We start from the raw sequence: 19,491 nt of genomic DNA on the forward strand, positions 1-19,491 counted from the left end.
CGCACTCATTTTTGTGCGGACCGCACTGCCTCTTCTATTTTTCCACAACTGGCCTGCAACTACCATGCATATATCTGTGTCCTATGAACCTGAACTCTAACTGATTCTTATTGTTATGAATTACAGACGATGGTTAGATCACAAGGTGGAGGATATACATCAAAAGGGAGGGCAGAACCCTCCCGAGGCCGAGGCAAGAGTAACCTACCACTTGCCATTCAGAGGACCATAGACAAGAAACCAACCGCCAACAGAGTTCCTAAACTGTCCGAGACCAGTGAGTATCTCCCATCTAGGGAAGATTTTGAGGGTAACTCCATGCAAGCACAACCGGAAGCCCAATCACAATAAGTCCCTGGTAGATTCCACTTGGTAGATGAGTCATCTTCAGCTGCTAGTTCTTATTCTAAAGGTTCGGGAGAGGGTAGCATAGATTCTGAGCCCTCTTACTCACATGTCCCGGCTGCACCAATTAATATTGATGATGATGATGTCTCCCGGACGATGGTAGATGGGGTGATGCTACAGTGGGGGGTTTAGAGAGGTCGAGGAGAAGGGAGATGTGGGAAGACAGATTTGTCAGCTTGACTGCCTTCAATAGATTTAGAGAGTGGTGGCCCTAGAGATCGCTCACTCTTGAGCGACAATTCTTGATGAAGGATTTGGACAAGCATAACCCAAATGTCCTCAGACATTTCCAGGAGAGAAAAGGATGGAAATGGTTCACCCAAAGCGTCCTTGATGCAAATGAGCACTTGGTTAAAGAATTTAATGCCACTGTGGCTCACATTAAGAAGGGTACTAAGGTGACAAAAGTGCAAAATCTGAAAATCCAATTCGACTCCTGTGCTTTGAACTCTTATGTGGGATTTGAAGAAGTGGAAGCAGTCCAATACTTGGCAAAGTTGGTTGTGGGTGATGCATCTCGCCCGTGTCTAGATGAGATTTTGACTATTCGAGGATCAACACCTCTGTGGCTTACAGTAGGGGTTCCCATAGTTCGGGCCACCCTAAATTTTAAAGCAAAAGGGTGGCAAACATTTGTGTGCAGCTGCATTGATCCGTGCCTAAATGAGAACAACCCCCACTTCCCCGTGCAGTCCTGGTGGCTTCAATTATGGCTAGGTATCCGATTAATGTTGGTGCCATCATGTCCACCAACATTACATTAGTTGTCCAGAAAGATGAGAGATCATACCCGTACCCGAACTTTCTCACAGAATACTTCAAAGATCAAAAGGTGGAGCCGAGGCAATATGATACAGAAGTAAAGGCCAAAAAGCCTTTCTCATGGTACCACCTGCAGGGTGCTGACAACACGAAGTTCAAGGGTAAGGCAACTACCTCCGCTAGCCAGTGTGAGGAGCCAGCGATAGTAGTTACTGATTCAACTGCTGAGCCTTCCACATCATTTGGTCCTTCCACTGGGACAGCAGCCATGCCACCACTATCGTCTTCTAGACCACCAGCTTCATTATCAGTGCCAGCTTCATCCACTTATCCACAGATTGCGCTGCGAGTCTCCCAGACATTGGCGAGTCTCAACAACTGGATGCAGGCAACTACTTCAAAGCTATCTGACATATCCAGTGTTGTTTAAGTACAGTCATCAGCCCCAGCAGCACCACAGGTACCTCCGTCAGTGGAGGAAATATTGAAGAAGATTCTGGACAACCAAAATACCATTATAGAGACTCTAGTGGCGCATGGGGAGGTCATTGAAGAGTTGGGAAAGCAAACAAAGAAGATGCGAAAGTCTCAGGCATCGAAGAGGTCAGTGGACAAATTGAGGAAAGTGGTTGCCAAAATTGCATCTGCCAGAGATCTACCACTGGAATTACTTATGGAGGGAGCACCTTCAGCACCAGCAGTACCAGAGGCATCACATATAGCAGCCGGCCAGTCTGAGGAGCCGGTTGCGACTGCCCACACCGCTGAGGAGATGATCCAGATGCTCAGCAATCCTGTTGTCCCTCAGCCAGGTGATGATGAGATACAGCTAGAGGAGACAGAGGGTGCTGCGGATCCCATGCAGACTGAGACCACATAGGGAGTTATCTTAACTCTCTACCCTTCCTTGTTCTTATTTTTGTTAAGCATTGGGGACAATGCTTATTTTTATTCGGGGGGTGGTCTATTTTGATTGATTGACATTGACGTGTGGCCTGTAATAACTCTCATACTATTTTTCCTTTATCTTTATTTTCTCTTTGGTATGTATATATTCTCCCATTCGTTTGATGTATATATTCAGTCTCCCTTATGTATATATTCATTTTACTTCGGTTTGTATATTTATTTATCTTGCTTTCCGTAGTTTATTTCGTAGCTTCTTTACTTTGTCTTTCTTAGTAGTATAACTTTTTATTTACTTTAGTAGTTTCTTTTTTATTTGTTAGCTTCTTTTTACGTTTGAGTGATTAATAAGCCTTTGGTTTTCTTAATGCCGCGGTTCTTTCCAAAGGTAGATTTTGTGTGAACCGGATGGCTCTTCCCAACGATGGATGGCGTGACAACCTTCTTAAGGGATTGAGTCTGTTTTCTTTTATGTTTAGAAAAATATAGTAGTAATGAATAAAAGGGTCTCAAGCATGCTTCACTTGGTACCAACACATTTACCTCCAACCTTATGGTTAAAAACAAAGTTGTTGGCATAAAATAGCTCTAGTTGTGACCTTTTGACTCTTGTGTTGACTTAAACAGTCATCGAGTGGTTCAGTCGAGCCATTTGTGATTCTCAATCTTAACTAGGGTTGTTGTGGTCCCTCGACTCCGGTCTCTTTTGCAATTCAGCAGCGTGAAAGGGGAGGTACTGAATTGCAAGTCCAAGTTCCCGTGCTAATAGTCTAGAACTTGCCCCGAATATTTTTCTAAGCGAAATAAGTGTAGCATGGCTTGAGAAATGATTGTAGGCTATCCTTGATACGATTTGAAGTTTGAAATCTTCCATATCCTACCAATGTGATATCCCTAGTCAACCCATTTGAGCCTAAGCCTTCTTTCTTTCAATAACCACGTTAGCCTTTATCCATTTTGTAATGACCCTCTCTTGGCACCCAATCTTTTCTTAACATTCTTGAGAAACAATTAGCAAATACATAAGTTTGGGGGGAGAGACGAGGAGTTTGAAAGTGAAAAAAGGTACAAAGAAGAGAAAGAAAGGAAGAAAAGGGAAGGCAAAGAAAAGAAATAAAGAATAAAAAGAAAAATGTCAAAAAGAAAGTGAATAAGGTAGAAAGTTGAAGGGATTCAAAGAAAACAATGATGAAGGATATGGAGTAAATAGAAAAGGAGAAAAATGAATGTCATGACCAAGAAAGAGTGACGTTACGTCTCTCTAGTTCCCCCGAGGAAAAAGGAACTGACTCAAAGAGTAGACAAAGTATGAGCCAAAGAGAAAATGGAGTACTTAAGGAAAGATGAAACCATTCTATTCCAACAAGTCCTACCTTAGTCCAAAAGCCTTCATTACATCCCGCAAAAGCCCTACATGATTTCAAGTTGAGTGAGCTTACATTAGTGGTGATTTACATAATGGGCAAGCTTATGTTACTTAGAGCTGGACTTGTGGCATTCTTTTGAGAGAAATGAGCGAGCTTTCCACAATCCTTGCATCGAGTGTTACATTCTAAAGTGAGATATGCTAATGAAGAGTAGAGGAGGAGGAGTTTGGGATCCACAATGATCTACATGAAAGAGCGAGCTTCCTTGATGAATAAAGTCAACTCTTGATGCTCTAGAGTCACATTAGAACTATTGTACTCAAAAAGTCAAATCATTGCATTGTTGATAATTCATACGTGTTGTGGGTAATTGTTGGTCCCAATTGATGTGTGATTGATTCACCTTAGGCCAGCTAAAATATTCCTTTTTCTAGTGGAGGTGGGAATTACCTTAATTACTTGAGGACAAGCAAAAGCTTAAGTTTGGGGGAGTTGATAAGTAGGGATTTTGACCGCTAAGTTGCTCTCTTTTACTTGCGTTTTAGCTCAAAAATGCTTAAAGGTATTCCCAGAAACTAGTAAAATGTGCTTTCATACAGGAATATTGGGAGACGAGACAAAAAAGTGAAAATCAACTCAAAAAAGAGTCAAAATTGGATAAATACCAAAACAAGGCAAAAATGATTACAGTGCGGACCGCACAATACTGTGTGCGGCCACAAACAATGAAGAAGCCCTGTCATATTAGCTTCAGAGTATGCGGACCGCATAATTTTGGTGCAGCCGCAAAAGAGAGATTCAGAGAGTTGGAATTTTGGGCAAGCTGAAGAAATGCGGACTGCACCATTATTGTGCGGTCGCAGGATGCCAAGTGCGGTCGCACTCACTATTATGCAGCCCACAAACGACAAGAATCGAAGAGCCTTGATTGAAGCTGTGCAGACTGCACTATTATTGTGCGGCCGCGGGATTCAAAGGTACGGCCGCATTCATAATTATGCGGTCCGCAGAAGAAGGTCCAGGTCCCAGCCCAAGTCAAGTGTGCGGCCGCACGCAGAAATGTGCGGACCGCACAATTAGATGAAGTGCAGCTGCATCCCACTTTTATGGACCGCAGAAGGCCCAGTTGACCAGTCAAGCTCAGAGTGCAGAGCACACTCAGAATTACGCGGTCGCACAACCTCTGTAGAGGCAGTTCTGTCAGATATTTTTCAGCTTAGTATAAATAGAACTTTTTGTCATTTTTAGGGTAAGTTTTGTTTTGGGAGAGCACCTGAGCCGTTTTTCTTTAATGTTTTGAGTAATAATGTACTAGATTAGCTTCTAAACATTAGATTTTCTTTCCCTAATCAATTATTATGCATTCTATCTTAATTTCTTCTTGTATTTCTTCATTTTTCATGAGTAGCTAAATTTCTAGCTAGGGTTGTGGCCCAACCCTAGTGTGGGTACTTAATGGGTGTTTGATTTAGGACTTGTTTGTGAATTGGGTTAGTGATATTTAGCCTAGTTCTTGCTTGAATTCAAGAATTAATGGTTGCAAACATTGATTCATGCCTAATTGACTTAGTCTCTACTTGAGAAAGAGAGACTAAGTCTAGGAAAACTTGGCTAATAAGAAATTGGGGCGAACTCAAAAAATTGATAGCTCCAATTAAAGGGTTGAATCTAGAGATAGTAAGACCCGACTTGAGCATTTATCACTTGTTTTGTGCAATACCCATTTGGCCTTGAGAAAGCCAAATTGGGCAAAATTACTCAAACTACCAAGAGGTATAGAGTGGGTAATTATGTGTGATTGCTATATTACAACCCCGACCAATCAAACATATTCTAGAGTTTACAACCCATTAGGTAACCACCTAGGTGGAAGTCACGACCCTGGATCTTTTATCATTTAGAAAATAACCAAAACCAAAAATATTGTCTTCTAGTATTATAATTGCAATCAATAATTTAAAGTAGAAGTAGAAATAACAAACAAGAATGTGGAAGTGTAATCTAAGGCATATCGTACAATTACACTAAGCATATACCTAATCCCAATTCTAACTCCCTGAGGATTCGACCCCGACTTGCGTTGGGTTTTATTACTGCTTCGACCGCCTCACTACCTATATTTGTGGTATGAGATTGGGCGACATCAATACCTATTATGGACGTTAGCCCAAGTTACCGCTACGTACTCTAGGGGTGGGCATTCGGTACTTCAGTTCGGTATTTCGGTATTCGGTTTACCGATTGTGTTTACCAAATATTATACCAAGTAGTTCGGTACGGTTCAATATTTCTTTCTTTGGTTCGGTACGATTTCGGTATGGTTTCGTTTGATACATTAACGGAATAGATGATATAGATGGAGTGGACAGTGGACTGGACGTTTGGACACGATGTGCTACGCTAGCTGCTGCTTGCTAAAAGAATTTATATTTGATATGATATTTGGAAGAAATAGAGTAATAGCAAAAGCGCAAAACCAACATTCCAAGCATCTGTCATCTATGACCTAACAAGCATCAACAAAAATCAGCCAACTAACAAAAGTACGAAACATAGCATACAAGACAGTGCATCTTCCTCATCTCCTTCCCTCAATTATGATGAAATACTACAAATCCCCTTCTTCCTATGGTAAAAGTAAGGAAGAGTTAGGGCGAAGGACCTTAAACCTCAGACCATGTCACCAAAGGGTAAGTAGGAAAAAAGCCATTGTTGGACTTTAAATGAAGTGCCCAGTAACACAATTCCTTCAAGCAATGTTCCATTCTAGATAGGATGTTCCTTATCAGAAAAATTCCCTAATATAACCCACCGCAAGCATCAGTCATCCTACGTCTTTTATTAAGCTTAGGATTGTAAAAGAAAATCTACAAGTTCCAGTTCAAAAAGTTGATAGCCCCTGCATCTAGAGCTGTTTTTCATTCCGACGTAGTTACAAAACTCAAGAGAAAATTTTCTCAATCAAGAAAAGCAATGTTGTTCTTTTTAGCCTTTCTGAACCATATACTTCTCGATTTCTCAAGATCACAACAGTCATATAGAGCCAAGATGAACCAAAAAAAACATAAACTCTGGTATGACAGTACAGATATATAAGAAATAGAGTAACAGCAAAACGCCAAAACCAACATTCCAAGGCTCCAAGCAAGCAGTCCATGCATCTCCTAAATGGATTCAAGTCACGCTAACTAAGAAACTAGCCAACTAACGAGGCTAATTAAAGTACAGAAACACAAAAAGAATTAGAATTAAAGTACATTAAATAATAAACACAAATAAATAGAGAAGTTGTCCATTCAAGCACTTCTTTAAACGAGCAGCAGAATGCAACACAGTAACAACATCTGCCATCTAACAAGCATCAACAGAAATTAGAATTCGACAATATTCAGATGCAACAAAAACAGAGAGTGCATACACCTGCCAAAACATAAAGCTAAAATTGTAACTAACAAGCAGCGGCAACCTCAACATGAGAACACTGGCCCAGAAGTCTAAGTGTCTAACACATTAAGCTTAAAAAGTCTAACAAATTAAAAATAACATATTGTCTCAAATAAACTTAAATACGAATTTCTTGTAGACGCTCAAGACAGCCCCTGATATACTTCCTTAAACTATATGTGATATCCCTCTTTGGATGAACATTATAGACTCAACCCCAGTACTTGCACTCTACTTTGTGAACTTCTTTGTTATCTTCGACCACCTCAAAGTGTTCCCAAACATGTGAGCGCACTTTAGGAGCACATGGCATGATTGAATTTGAACTTAAAAAAGAAGATAAAGCCATAAGTTAGAATATAATTTTTTGATGATAAAAGAACAAAACTACAAAAGCATATCACCAAACAAATAGAGTATTAAACTTATCACTCAAGTTGCAACTAAACATCAATAATGCTAGTAGTGCTTCCATTATTTTCCATATCTAAAGATAAGTCGGCCAAATATGTCATTCAACATAAGCAAGTGTAATATATTATTTTGAATTAAAACACACACAAAATATTAAAGCTTACCGAGTTCGAGTTTCTCAAGATACTCCCACTCTTCTTCAACACTAATAGGATTCATCTCTTCTCTAAGCCAATCTTGAATACAAATAAGAGCTTGCACGCATTTAGGAGTCAATGAACTCCTAAATGAATCAAGAATACGGCCACCGATGCTAAACGCACATTCCGACGCCACGCTAGAAATTGGAATGGCCAACACATCACGAGTCATCTCTGAAAGAATAGGAAATCTAGGAGCATTATGTTTTCCACCAACTTAAAATATCAAATTCTTCACTAAAAGGCTCTTGTTCTTCACTAATATATTTATCCAACTCCGATTTAGCACCCCTACTTCCATTGTCTTCCTTTTAAAGCTTACCGAGTTCGAGTTTCTCAAGATACTCCCACTCTTCTTCAACACTAATAGGATTCATCTCTTCTCTAAGACAATCTTGAACACAAATAAGAGCTTGCACGCATTTAGGAGTCAATGAACTCCTAAATGAATCAAGAATACGGCCACCGGTGCTAAACACACATTCTAACGCCACGCTAGAAATTGGAATGGCCAACACATCACGAGCCATCTCTGAAAGAATAGGAAATCTAGGAGCATTTTGTTTTCCACCAACTTAAAATATCAAATTTTTCCACTAAAAGGCTCTTGTTCTTCACTAATATATTTATCCAACTCCGATTTAGCACCCCTACTTCCATTGTCTTCCTTTTGTTTCTTCAAGTGAAGCTTCGTCCTTATTAATGATGCAGTTATAACACTCCCACTAGATGTATTTATGTTATCAGATGAAGTAGATCTAGATGGAGATTGAGGACAAGATCCCTATGAATACTTTTTTAGATATTCTAGAAATAAAGAATTCATATAAGCATACACCTCATCATTTATTTTCTTCCCTTTTTCCACCCCAAAAATTTCATCAAGTGCAAGGCTAACATATTCAAACTTGTTACGTGGATCCAAGACGGAAGCAATAAAAATTATTTTATTCATCTTTTCAGGCTCACCCCAATACTTCTTGAACTTTTCTTGCATCCTCTAAGCCATTTTTCTCAAACTCTCATCCTCAATAATTAAACACATTTTCAAATGACAATAAAGTTCAGATACATCCTCAAAATGAGCATTGCAAGTGACATAACGTGAACCTGAAACTTTTTTGGCGAGCTCGTGAAATCTTGTAAGAAACTTTATCACGTTTCTCACATTCACCCAATCATCAGATTCAAGAGGACCTGCACTACTACCGTCTTCACAAAGATGAGAACAAAGATAAGCAGAAAATCCTTCATCAAAAAGATGAAACTTGTCAAAGGCCTTTTCAAAGTTTTGCGCCATATCCAACATCAAATAGGTGGAATTCCACCTAGTAGGAACATCCAAACATAATGTTTTGGTACATTCTAGCTTTACATGTGCATAACATCGTTTAAACTTTAAGGTCATTACATGCGACGATTTCACATACCTCACAATATTTCTAACACATGTGACAGAAGCATCAATTTCTTTCAAACCATCTTGCACAATTAGATTAAGTATATGAGCCATGCATCTCACATGAAGATGTTTACCACTCATCATATTAGTTTTTCATATATCTAACTTTTTAGACAATTCTTTGACTGTGACATCATTTGAAGAAGCATTGTCCACGGTAACAGTGAACACCTTGTCTAATTTCCATTCAAGAAAATAATTACAAATAGCTTTAGCCATCTCTTCACCATTATAACTAGTGATAGAGCAAAAATTTAGTATTCTTTTATGCAACTTCCAATCCCTATCAATGAAGTGGGTTGTCAAACACATATAATTTATTCTTTACAATGAAGTTCATGTGTCTGTTGTGAGGCAAATATTTGGTTGTGCTTCTCTAAAAGACCTTCTTAGATTTTGCTTCAATTCACCATAAACTTCATAATAATCCCTTGTTATTGCTCTACGAGAATAAAGACGAAATAGTGGTTGAGCTATTCTCATAAACTTCATAAAGCCTTCCTTTTCTACAAAACTAAATGGTAATTTATCAATAACTATCATCCCAATTAAAGCCCTCCTAATCACTTCTTGATCAAATTTCCAAAGCGATTCTCCATCATTTTGGCAAGATTGAAAGTTTATCCTTGTTTGAGTATTATCTTTATCAATGTTAGGTGGGTATTCTTTTGTGATGACCCAAAATGTCATATTTAAATTTAATAAATAATTTTGTGTTCTAAGACCTCGAAAAGTACCATTTATCATTCCTCGACTTGCATGCGCAGTCCGTAAAATTTTTCGGAAAGTTTTCATATGAAAAATTAATTAAAATGTGAAATAGAGCTTCAAAACTCAATTCAATTGACTTCAGTCAATATTTTTAGCAAACGGACCTGGATCAGTGTTTTGACAATTCCTGTAGCTCTGTATCGTGATTTGGAACTTGGACATATGCCCGGAATCGAATTCCGAGGTCCCTAGCCCGAGATGTGAAATTTTGATTAAATAATTAAAAGCTTGAAAGCTTAATGATTTTTAAGAAATTACTGATGTTGGATTTATTGACCTCCGATCCGTATTTTAGTTTCAAATCCCAGTGTAGGTCCACTATAATATTTATGACTTGTCTGCCGAATTTCGTGAGAATCATAGTTGATTTGACGTGATTCGGACGTCCGGTTGTAAAAATATAAGTTTTAAAGTTTTCTTGAAAACTTCCTTTGATTTGGTGTCTGATTCGTAGTTCTAGCTGTTATTTTGGCGATTTGATCGCGCGAGCAAGTTCGTATGATATTTTAGAACTTGTGTGGATGTTTGGTTTGGAGCCCCGAGGGCTCGGGTGAGTTTCGGATAGGCTACGAGATGATTTCGAACTTAGGAAATCTGGTTTTCTGCAGACTTCAGGCTTCTGGTGTGTCCTTCTTCGCGTTCGCGAAGGTACTCTCGCGAACGCAAAGAGCAAATTGGGGCTGGCACATTTTGTGCTTCGCGTTCGCGACATAGCGACCGCGTTTGCGAAGGCTTGAGGTTCAAAGCTTCGCCTTCGCGACAGAAGCCTCGCGTTCGCGAAGGGAAAGAGACTGGCCAGGAAAAATTAGCCTTCGCGTTCGTGAAGGGCATCTCGCATTCGCGAAGGCCAAGCCAGGCAAGCATCGCGTTCGCGAGGAGTAAAAATTGGACAGCACAAATTTGTGCTTCGCGTTCGCGAGAGTACCTTCGCGAACGAGAAGAGTAAAAATACGAGAAACAGAACTTAAGTTCGGAAATGGGGTTTCAACCCATTTTCAATTCTTTCCCATTTTTGAGCTCGGGTAAGGCGATTTTTTGGCGATTTTCACGAAAAAATATTGAGGTAAGTGTTCCTTATCCTATATTGATTATATTTCACGATTTCATACTCATTTATATCATGAGTCCGTGAAATTATGGAAGAAAAAATCAGATTTTTATAAAATCTTTCAAAAACAAAAATTTAAGATTTGAAGGTCCATTTAACATCGGAATTGGATAATTTTTATATGGTTGGACTCGTCTCGGAATGGGTGTTCGAATTTCGTGAGTTTTTCCGAGATTTGAAATGTGGGTCCCACTGTCGAATATTTTAATGAATTTCAGATTTTTATCCGAAAAATATGTAAATTCATATGGAATTAATTCCTATGATTAGTATTGAATATATTGAATTGTTTGTGAATAGATTTGAAGCTTTTGGAGGCAAATTTAAAAGGAAAAGTTGTGGTTGAATAATTGATTGGAATTTATAAAGCGAGGTAAGTATTGTGGTTAACCTTTACTTGAGGGAATAGAACCCTTAAATTATTTGTTATGTGAATTGCATGTAAACGACGTATATGCGAGGTGACGAGTGTCTATACGTCGTCAAATTAATTATTTGCCTGCTTACTTGAAAAATCATAAATTATTTTTAATCATAAATTAATTATTATAATAATTGTTTCTCTCTTATTCTTTGTCAAATATTAATTCTTGAATTCCTGCATTAATTGTTACATGCTATTTGAATTATGTGTTTTAATTGTTATTTGACATTTAGCATATTAAATATTAAACTGCCTATTTTCTCCCTGATTTCTATAATAATTTGCTATTTGTCATTGTTTGTTTCATAATTAAATCATAATTGTTGTATACTTGTTGTCTTATGATTTTATATTAATTGTTGCATTTATTGGGGAATTTCTTCTATAAGAATTGATTGAAATGGAGATATTGGAGGATCGGGTTGCACGCCGCAACAGACTTATTAAAAGTTAATATTGGAGGATCGGGTTGCACGCCGCAACAGACTTATTAAAAAGTTAATATTGGAGGATCGGGTTGCACGCCGCAACAGACTTATTAAAAGTCAATATTGGGGGATCGGATTACATGCCGCAATAGACTTAATGAAAAGTCAATATTGGGGGATCGGATTGCACGCCGCAACAGACTTATTTAAAAGTCTATATATATACTTGATTGAAATAAATAATATGACAGACTTGATTAAAATAAAAATATTGGGAGAGCGGGTTGCACTCTGCAACAGAATTGAATGTGAATATATTGTGAGAGCGGGTTGCACGCTGCAACAGAATTGGGTTGAAATAATAATGGATTATGACTGCTGGGTTGGCTTCAATTATTATAAATGAGTTACCTGATTTATTTTTATTATTTGTGGTTATTATTAATATTGCGTACATGTTAATGTAAGTGAACCGCCTTAGCCTCATCACTATTTCGTTGAGGTTAGGCTCAGCACTTACCAGTACATGGGGCCGGTTATACTGATACTACACTCTGCACTTCTTGTGCAGATTTTGGAGTTAGTCCCAGCGATGTACCATAGACTTGCTCGGATTTCAGCTACCAGAGGAGACTTAAGGTATAACTGCATGGCGTCCGCAGTTCTGAAGTCCCCGTCTATTTTACTTTAGCTGTGTGTTTATTTTCAGACAACTTTATTTTATTCAGACCTTTATTTGTATTTATTCTAGAAGTTCGTGCACTTCTGACACTAATTCTGGGATGGTATTTAGACACCGTTATTTTTATGGATTATTCACTATATTTTAAACTTTGCTTCCGCATTTGTTTCTTTGATTATTAATAATTTAAAAATTGGTTAATATTATTCTAACGTTGGCTTGCCTAGCAAGTGAAATGTTAGGCGCCATCACGGTCCGAAGGTGGGAATTTCGGGTCGTGACATATTTATATCTATTCAAATGACTTCTCAATCCTATTATTCTATTCCTAGATGAATTAGGGGCATAAACTTGCTTACAATATTTACACCTCGCTTTACCGACCCCATTTTCCTGAAATTTATCAAAATATTTCCAAACAATAGATCTAGGTTCTATGGATTTTCTTTTTCTTAGAATCTTGAGTATCAATTGTGTTGGCATTGCTATCATCAGTAATAGGTAAGCTTTCAGTTGAACCAACATCACTTACTCTACTTTCATCCGTTATTTATACAAAATTAAAATGAATACAAACACAAATTGTTATAATCAAAACATTAAATAGAATACTACAAGAAAAACACTACAGAACACTACAAGCAACACTATAGAACACTCTGTAAATTTTTAATTTATATTTTCCCCATTTTTTTAATATCAAACAGCACAAGTACCATCCATCATTTTTGCAAAAGATTATAATTAAATCTTAACATATCCGTTTTGAATTTTTGATAAACCATGTTCACTCATAAGTTTTAACTATCCATTGATTGAGAGTATTAAGTTATACTGATTTACTATTTGATTGAAGTGGAGAGGATTTAGGCAGTGTCTACATACCTCGAAAACCAAGGAAAATGCTTAATTTTACAAACAAGTCAACCCTTTCTAGAACAAATTATAGCTGGACAGTGTTCACTTAGCAGAATAGCTTGGGTTTAAATCCAAAAAATTATAGCTCACATGAATGAAGGTTAACAATGAAGAATGAAGAAGTTATGAACCTGAATAAAGGTCAACAATGAGCAAACAAGCAGTCGCCGAAGAGAGGAGTCGTTGTCGCCAAGGTCGTGAAGCTATTGTAGTCGTGACTCGTGAATCAGCAGCAGCCAAGCAAAGTTGATTTTTTTAGAGAAGTCTAGGTTAGAAAATAGAAAGGGAAAGGGGGTAAGAGCAGATACTGCCCGTAAGTCTGCCTCTAAACCTCTAAGGGATTAGGGAATTAGGGCTCTTGGGGTGTGGGCTTAGGCTTATTGGGCTGGAAAATAAAAATAAAGTTGGACTTGGATTAAAATATTTTAGTATTTCGGTATACCAAAATACCGAAATATCAAAAATCCAATACCGTATACAGTACCAAAATACCGTAATTTCTGTACCAAAATATAACGAAATACCGAAAAAATCGAAACTGAAATACTAAATTATTTCGGTTCAGAATTCGGTTTTTCGGATTTTATGCCCACCCCTAGGGTACTCTATCAAATTCTGTTTTAGCTGTTGTGAAGCCAAAGAGCTTTGGGGGTTAAGTCCTTGAGTGAATACTCGAACATCCCAATCGTCCGCAACCGGGGGCAGATCCATCCTTTCCATTTGAAACCTCAACACGAATTCCCTCAGCATTTCGTTATCTCTTTGTTTGACTTTAAAGAGGTCTGATTTTCTGGTTTCGACTTTGATGGCCGCGGCATGAGCTTTTACGAAGGCATCTGCAAGTATAGCAAATGAATTAATGGAATTAGGGGGCCGGTTGTAATACCATATCATTGCTCCTTTAGACAGAGTTTAGCCAAACTTTTTCAGCATAACCAAATCAATTTCATCATCTTCTAAGTCATTTCCCTTGATGGCACACGTGTAGGAGGTCACGTGTTCATTTGGATCTGTGGTCCCGTTATACTTTGAAATTTCGGGCATACGAAATCTTCTTTGGGGTTTCGGAGCTGCGCTTGGAGGGAAATATTTTTGGACAAACATCTTGGAATCCAGGCCTTCAATATCGGGGGCGCTCTGGGATTTGATCAACCCTAGAGTTATAGGTCTCCAATTTTTTATCGTTGTCTTCGATTTTCTTTTCTCCTGATTCCACCCGCTTTGTCAGTTCCTCAAGCATCTTTATTATCTCGGGGTTGGTCCCGGGTTCAACTTCACCCGACCTTTTCGTGGCTGGTTCGTTTCTGCGGGTGTGTTTCCGGGATGGTTCGGGCTCAACTCTGCCGGGGGCGCGACTTTGGTTTTACAACTGGGCTATCATTGCATGTTGAGCCTGTAACATTTTGAAGATCACCCGCAAATTGATCCCATTACCTTCGCCGTCATGTGTAACCTGGGCTATCGATTGGGCTCCTCCACGAATTCTGTTTTCGGGGTCGGTAGGCAAGTTTGCGTCGATAGTCGCATGTGAGTTAGCATCGATCGGGTCCACAACTGGAACTCCGTTGGGGTCAACAGGAGGCACCTCGTTGCTGGGCACTACATTATTGTTCTCGCCATGGTGGCTAGAATCAACATCAACATTCAAATGAGCAAATTGAGAGTTCGACATTTTTTATTTGACCTGAAATTAAAATTTCAAAGAACAAGTGTAAAATAGAGTGCGTTATGAAAATTTGTACCAAATTACCACTATTATCCCTAGCCCCACGGTCGGCGCCAAACTGTTTACCCTAAAAAATTGATAACAATTGAATTTATATGTGGTTTTAAGGATATGTGGATTAATTCAATACGAGTGATTAGTGACGTTAGATTAAGCAAATGAAAGACGTAATAAATGATCAAACCAATGATAAGGGTGATTCCGGGCTCGATTGATGGCTCGACGAAGAACCTGCCATCGATTCCAAGCTTGTACTTATGAAGAACTTAAGAACAAAGGTAAGAACTTTGAACAACAAAGAGAATTGTAACAAATTGCCTTGATATGCGTGTTACAATATCCCTCATGAATAATAAGCTTCCTCTTTATATAGTAGGGGAGTTTTACGCTAAATACAATTCTATGAAAGGTAAAAATCTTCTGTTTTGCTAATCACTGATTTTCTGCCGATACGGGGCGAGATTCACGCCGCGATATCCGGTTGGGCACAGACATCACTGCCCTTTGTTAGTCGTGTGCATCTGTTTGGTAATGCTTTCCGGAGTCTTGATCCTCGAACCGAACCTGGAAGACGTGGTCTTGATACCCCCGAGGGTAGGTGTTTTGTTCGAGCCCCGATACGAGGGGCTCCTCGCTCTGACTCCGATTCATTACAATTACGTTCCTGCTCCATTTGACTCACCGGGAAATCGAGCTATTCAGTAGGCTCGGTTTTACCCGTATACAATTTTATAATACACTTTCTAATGAGGTATTTCAGTTTTGTCTTCACCATCACTGATAATTTCAAAGACAACAGATTTAGGAAAAGAATGGCAACTAGAATCAACTTCTAGCATTGTTTCCGCGTATTGAAGTCTTTCAGGGAAAAGAGTTAGTGGAATTCGGCAACCAAGGGTCTTTAATATCTAGATTGAAGTCTTCCAGGGAAAAGTGTTAGGGGTCAAATTTCACAGTTCGTTACATATTTATATATATATTTTATAATAAAGTCATAAAACTTTATTTTGTCACATAAAAATTACAACACTATTTCCATGGTCACCAAATGATCACAATAGCCAAAAATGTACACTTTCAGTGGGCTTAAATAATTTTTTGTTTTATATTAAATAAATAGTAGGCTCTAATAGTTTATGCATATAATTATAGAACTTAGTCACATTCAAATTTGATTTTAAAATGGAGTTTAAGTTATATACATAAGTAGTGTAATATAATTTTTACATTATCAAATCATCTTGACCTATTATAGGTAGCACGTAATTTATTTAATATCATTATTTGAATGATCTGCTAATATAAAAAAAATAAAAAATACTTTACAGTAAAAGGTGTATATAACTTAAATTTGAAAATAAGTTTACTTATGTTTTTATATTTACTAGTTTCTTGGCACGTGCATTGCACGTGTATACCGAGTTATATATATATGATTTTATAAATTAATATCAATAAAATTTTAAAAACAATTGAGGAAAAAATTATACATGAAAGAATAAAATATAAGTTTGTGTAAATAATCAACGTGTATCGTCACTTATTTGTCGAAGTTAAAATGATTGAATATCGTCTAAATCTACAAAGATGAACAATTAAATTTTAATTAAATGCATGTGATTTTTTTTACTCATTTTGAATATTTTGTGATAATCATGTAATAAAGTGTATACTTCATTATATATGATACTCTAGTTGTATTTTCTTTTCTATCGTTCCTAATAATAATTATATTGGATATCACCATTGTCTTCTTCAAAACTTTTGGTGTTCGATTGTTATCTTAGTGTTTATATCTTCATCTTCAATTTCGATTGCACCAACCTTTTCAACTTCATGTGTCTTCTCTTCAGTTAAATGTCTTGTAACTTGATCTCCTCAATTTTGTGTTTCAACTTTTATAAGCAATGTGAATTTTTTTATTCTTACTCAACACCAATTTGCGATATAATTAGAATTCTTCTTTTTGTACTAAAAAAGTTAGTATGTTATTTTAAAAGGATCATTACAAGATAAGGAAAATATTATTACTTTATATGTTTTGTAAATTAAATATTAAATGAAAAGGTAATGTAACATTTTGAGAGATTGATTGTATACGTTTTAATATCGCAACCAAACAAATATCGTATAACTTCAAAGAGTATAATATTACTCCCCCTGCTCTAATTTATGTGGTGATGTTTGACTTGACACTGAGTTTACGAAAGAAAGAAAATTTTTTGAAATTTGTGGTCTAAAATAAATTATAAATATTTGTATGACTTTAAATCATTGAAAGCATAAATTTTAAAAATAAATTATTTCTAGATAAGGAAACGTGACATTCATCTTGAAATTTACTAAAAATAAACGAGTATCACATAAATTGGGACAAAGGAAATTCTACATTCTTTATCCTCAAATACCTAAAATTTTAGAGGGTATCAACAAACATACATAAACTATTGACTTATTTAGTGATATAGAAAAATGTAGGAAAAGATTTGAAAAGTATAAGTGCTTTCCTTTGGCTGTAATCAAGATTTTCAATGCTAGAACAATGATGTACAGCAATATCATTTACAAAATTTACTTTCTTGCTAGAAAAAATGCTTGGGTCATTCATTAGTTTTTTTATATTTGCATTAAATATCTCTCTCTATAAATGATTAGATTGAATACACTCTAAAAAGCGTATAATTTTTTAAGGGATCATTACACAAATAACATGCGAATTTTTGTTGTTAATTTTTTTCTAGTTGATATAGATAAACTATACACTTATTATACATAGTTATATAATTTTTATATATGAATTATACATATTTATATATTCATCGGCTATTTTCAGTTTAAGCAGTTGGATGTGCGACCATTTAGGTTAATTATTTATTTTTTAAAGTGATTGGAAGAATGTACCTCTATATGGTCAAATGAATTATGATATCCCCAATCTTCACGTCTATGGCCTCTTTTAACAATATATGTATTACAGTTATTTTTTAATTTTGTTCTTTTATACATATTATGCATGTATTTCAATTAAATATTACATAATAAATAATAAATTTTAGTAATAATTTCGTAAATTAAAAAATCAAGTCATATGATTATCATTTTTGAAGAGATATAGCTTTTTGAAACGTTACATTTATGAGTATACTATTAACAACTATAGTGGAGTATCACGAAATTTCTTTCTAAAATATAAAAAGAAAAAGATTAAGTATAATCTAAAAGATAAAGAATTTACTATAAATATAATTTTTTTGATACACTACCTTTGGTATATTGTACCCGTAACAAAATATAGTGCTACAACAGGTGCTTCATTAATCAATTTTTGTAGCATTTCACCATCTTCTTCTCCTAGCACCAATAAGGTTATATGATCACACCCGAATTTTATAATTAAATATTATATTAATTAATGATTATGATAAAATTAACAAATAAGTTAACTAATTACAACTACCTTTGGTTCATAAGTAAACGTTAAGTATGTCCGTATTAATAGAGTAACATATAAAATGGAGAAGCCTTAACTTTCAATTAAATGTCAAGAATATTAAAAGAATATACATGCGTATTTTAAAGAAATTATTGAGTAAATAGGAGTAAAATACATTTGATGAAGTATTAATCAATGAAGTCTAAAAAATTACCACAGAGTCTCCTTTGGTGCATTTTGCCTCATCGAAGGAATTCATGTTTCCTTTGTGGGTGTTGTTGATTTTGTTTCTTATGGTTGCTTGAAATGGTTTGAATTTATCTGGTTAAAGATAATCTATATGGAGTGAGATGATCATCCACGTGACCATTGGTGGCTTATGTACGCATCCTTTGCCAAGTAATCCAAATGGCTCATGTAACTTTTAATTTGAATGAAATATTGTATCCCTTACCAAATAATCAAAATAACCATTTATGTTATTAACAATGGTATTTTATTTTATTAAATAAGAAAGATATTTAGGTAATTTAACTTTAAATTATAGGGTTCCAATCTACTAAATAATATATCAAAGCAGCAAACCAATCAACCTGAAATCTTCTCATAGAATGATGTATAGGCTAGCGAAATAACACTGAAAAACCCAAGAGCATACTTTTTTCTTTGTTATGAAATAACGTATTTAATTATGATGAAAAAGAGAAAGTAATTGAGATTTATTGGACGTGGAAGTTTTACAAGAGAATAAAAGAAAGGTCTTTGAGTGGTGAAAAAGAATTTAAACACTTAACTTCAAACAATATGTACTTCAGTCCAGAAAATCTTGGCTTGCCTCGTGAAGTGGAATGATAGAGTATCATCGTATGAAAAATATGAATGGTTGTGACTATTTGCTATCCGACGCCTTTTTTTATTTAATTTCTTAGGTAGGACAATTAATATATTAAGAGGGATATTTTTGTAATTTAATTTTTTAGTTTTAGAGTTTTTATTTTTATAATAATATAAATATAAATATAGATAAATTATTTAATC

At 36.2% G+C, this 19,491-nt stretch overlaps 1 protein-coding gene across 1 annotated transcript; it reads right to left on the reverse strand.

Annotated features, from left to right (window-relative positions):
• Positions 1 to 9,056: 9,056 nt before the first annotated feature.
• On the reverse strand, positions 9,057 to 9,653 carry LOC142177292 (uncharacterized). Its single transcript, XM_075245766.1, has 2 exons — positions 9,349 to 9,653; positions 9,057 to 9,198 (listed from the first exon to the last, which is right to left on the reverse strand). The coding sequence occupies exons 1-2, from the start codon at positions 9,651 to 9,653 to the stop codon at positions 9,057 to 9,059; spliced, it is 447 nt and encodes a 148-aa protein (XP_075101867.1).
• Between the last annotated feature and the right edge of the window lie 9,838 nt (positions 9,654 to 19,491).

This window comes from Nicotiana tabacum, chromosome 23 (genome assembly GCF_000715075.1).
Source record: "Nicotiana tabacum cultivar K326 chromosome 23, ASM71507v2, whole genome shotgun sequence".
Classification (NCBI taxonomy): Eukaryota; Viridiplantae; Streptophyta; class Magnoliopsida; order Solanales; family Solanaceae; genus Nicotiana; species Nicotiana tabacum.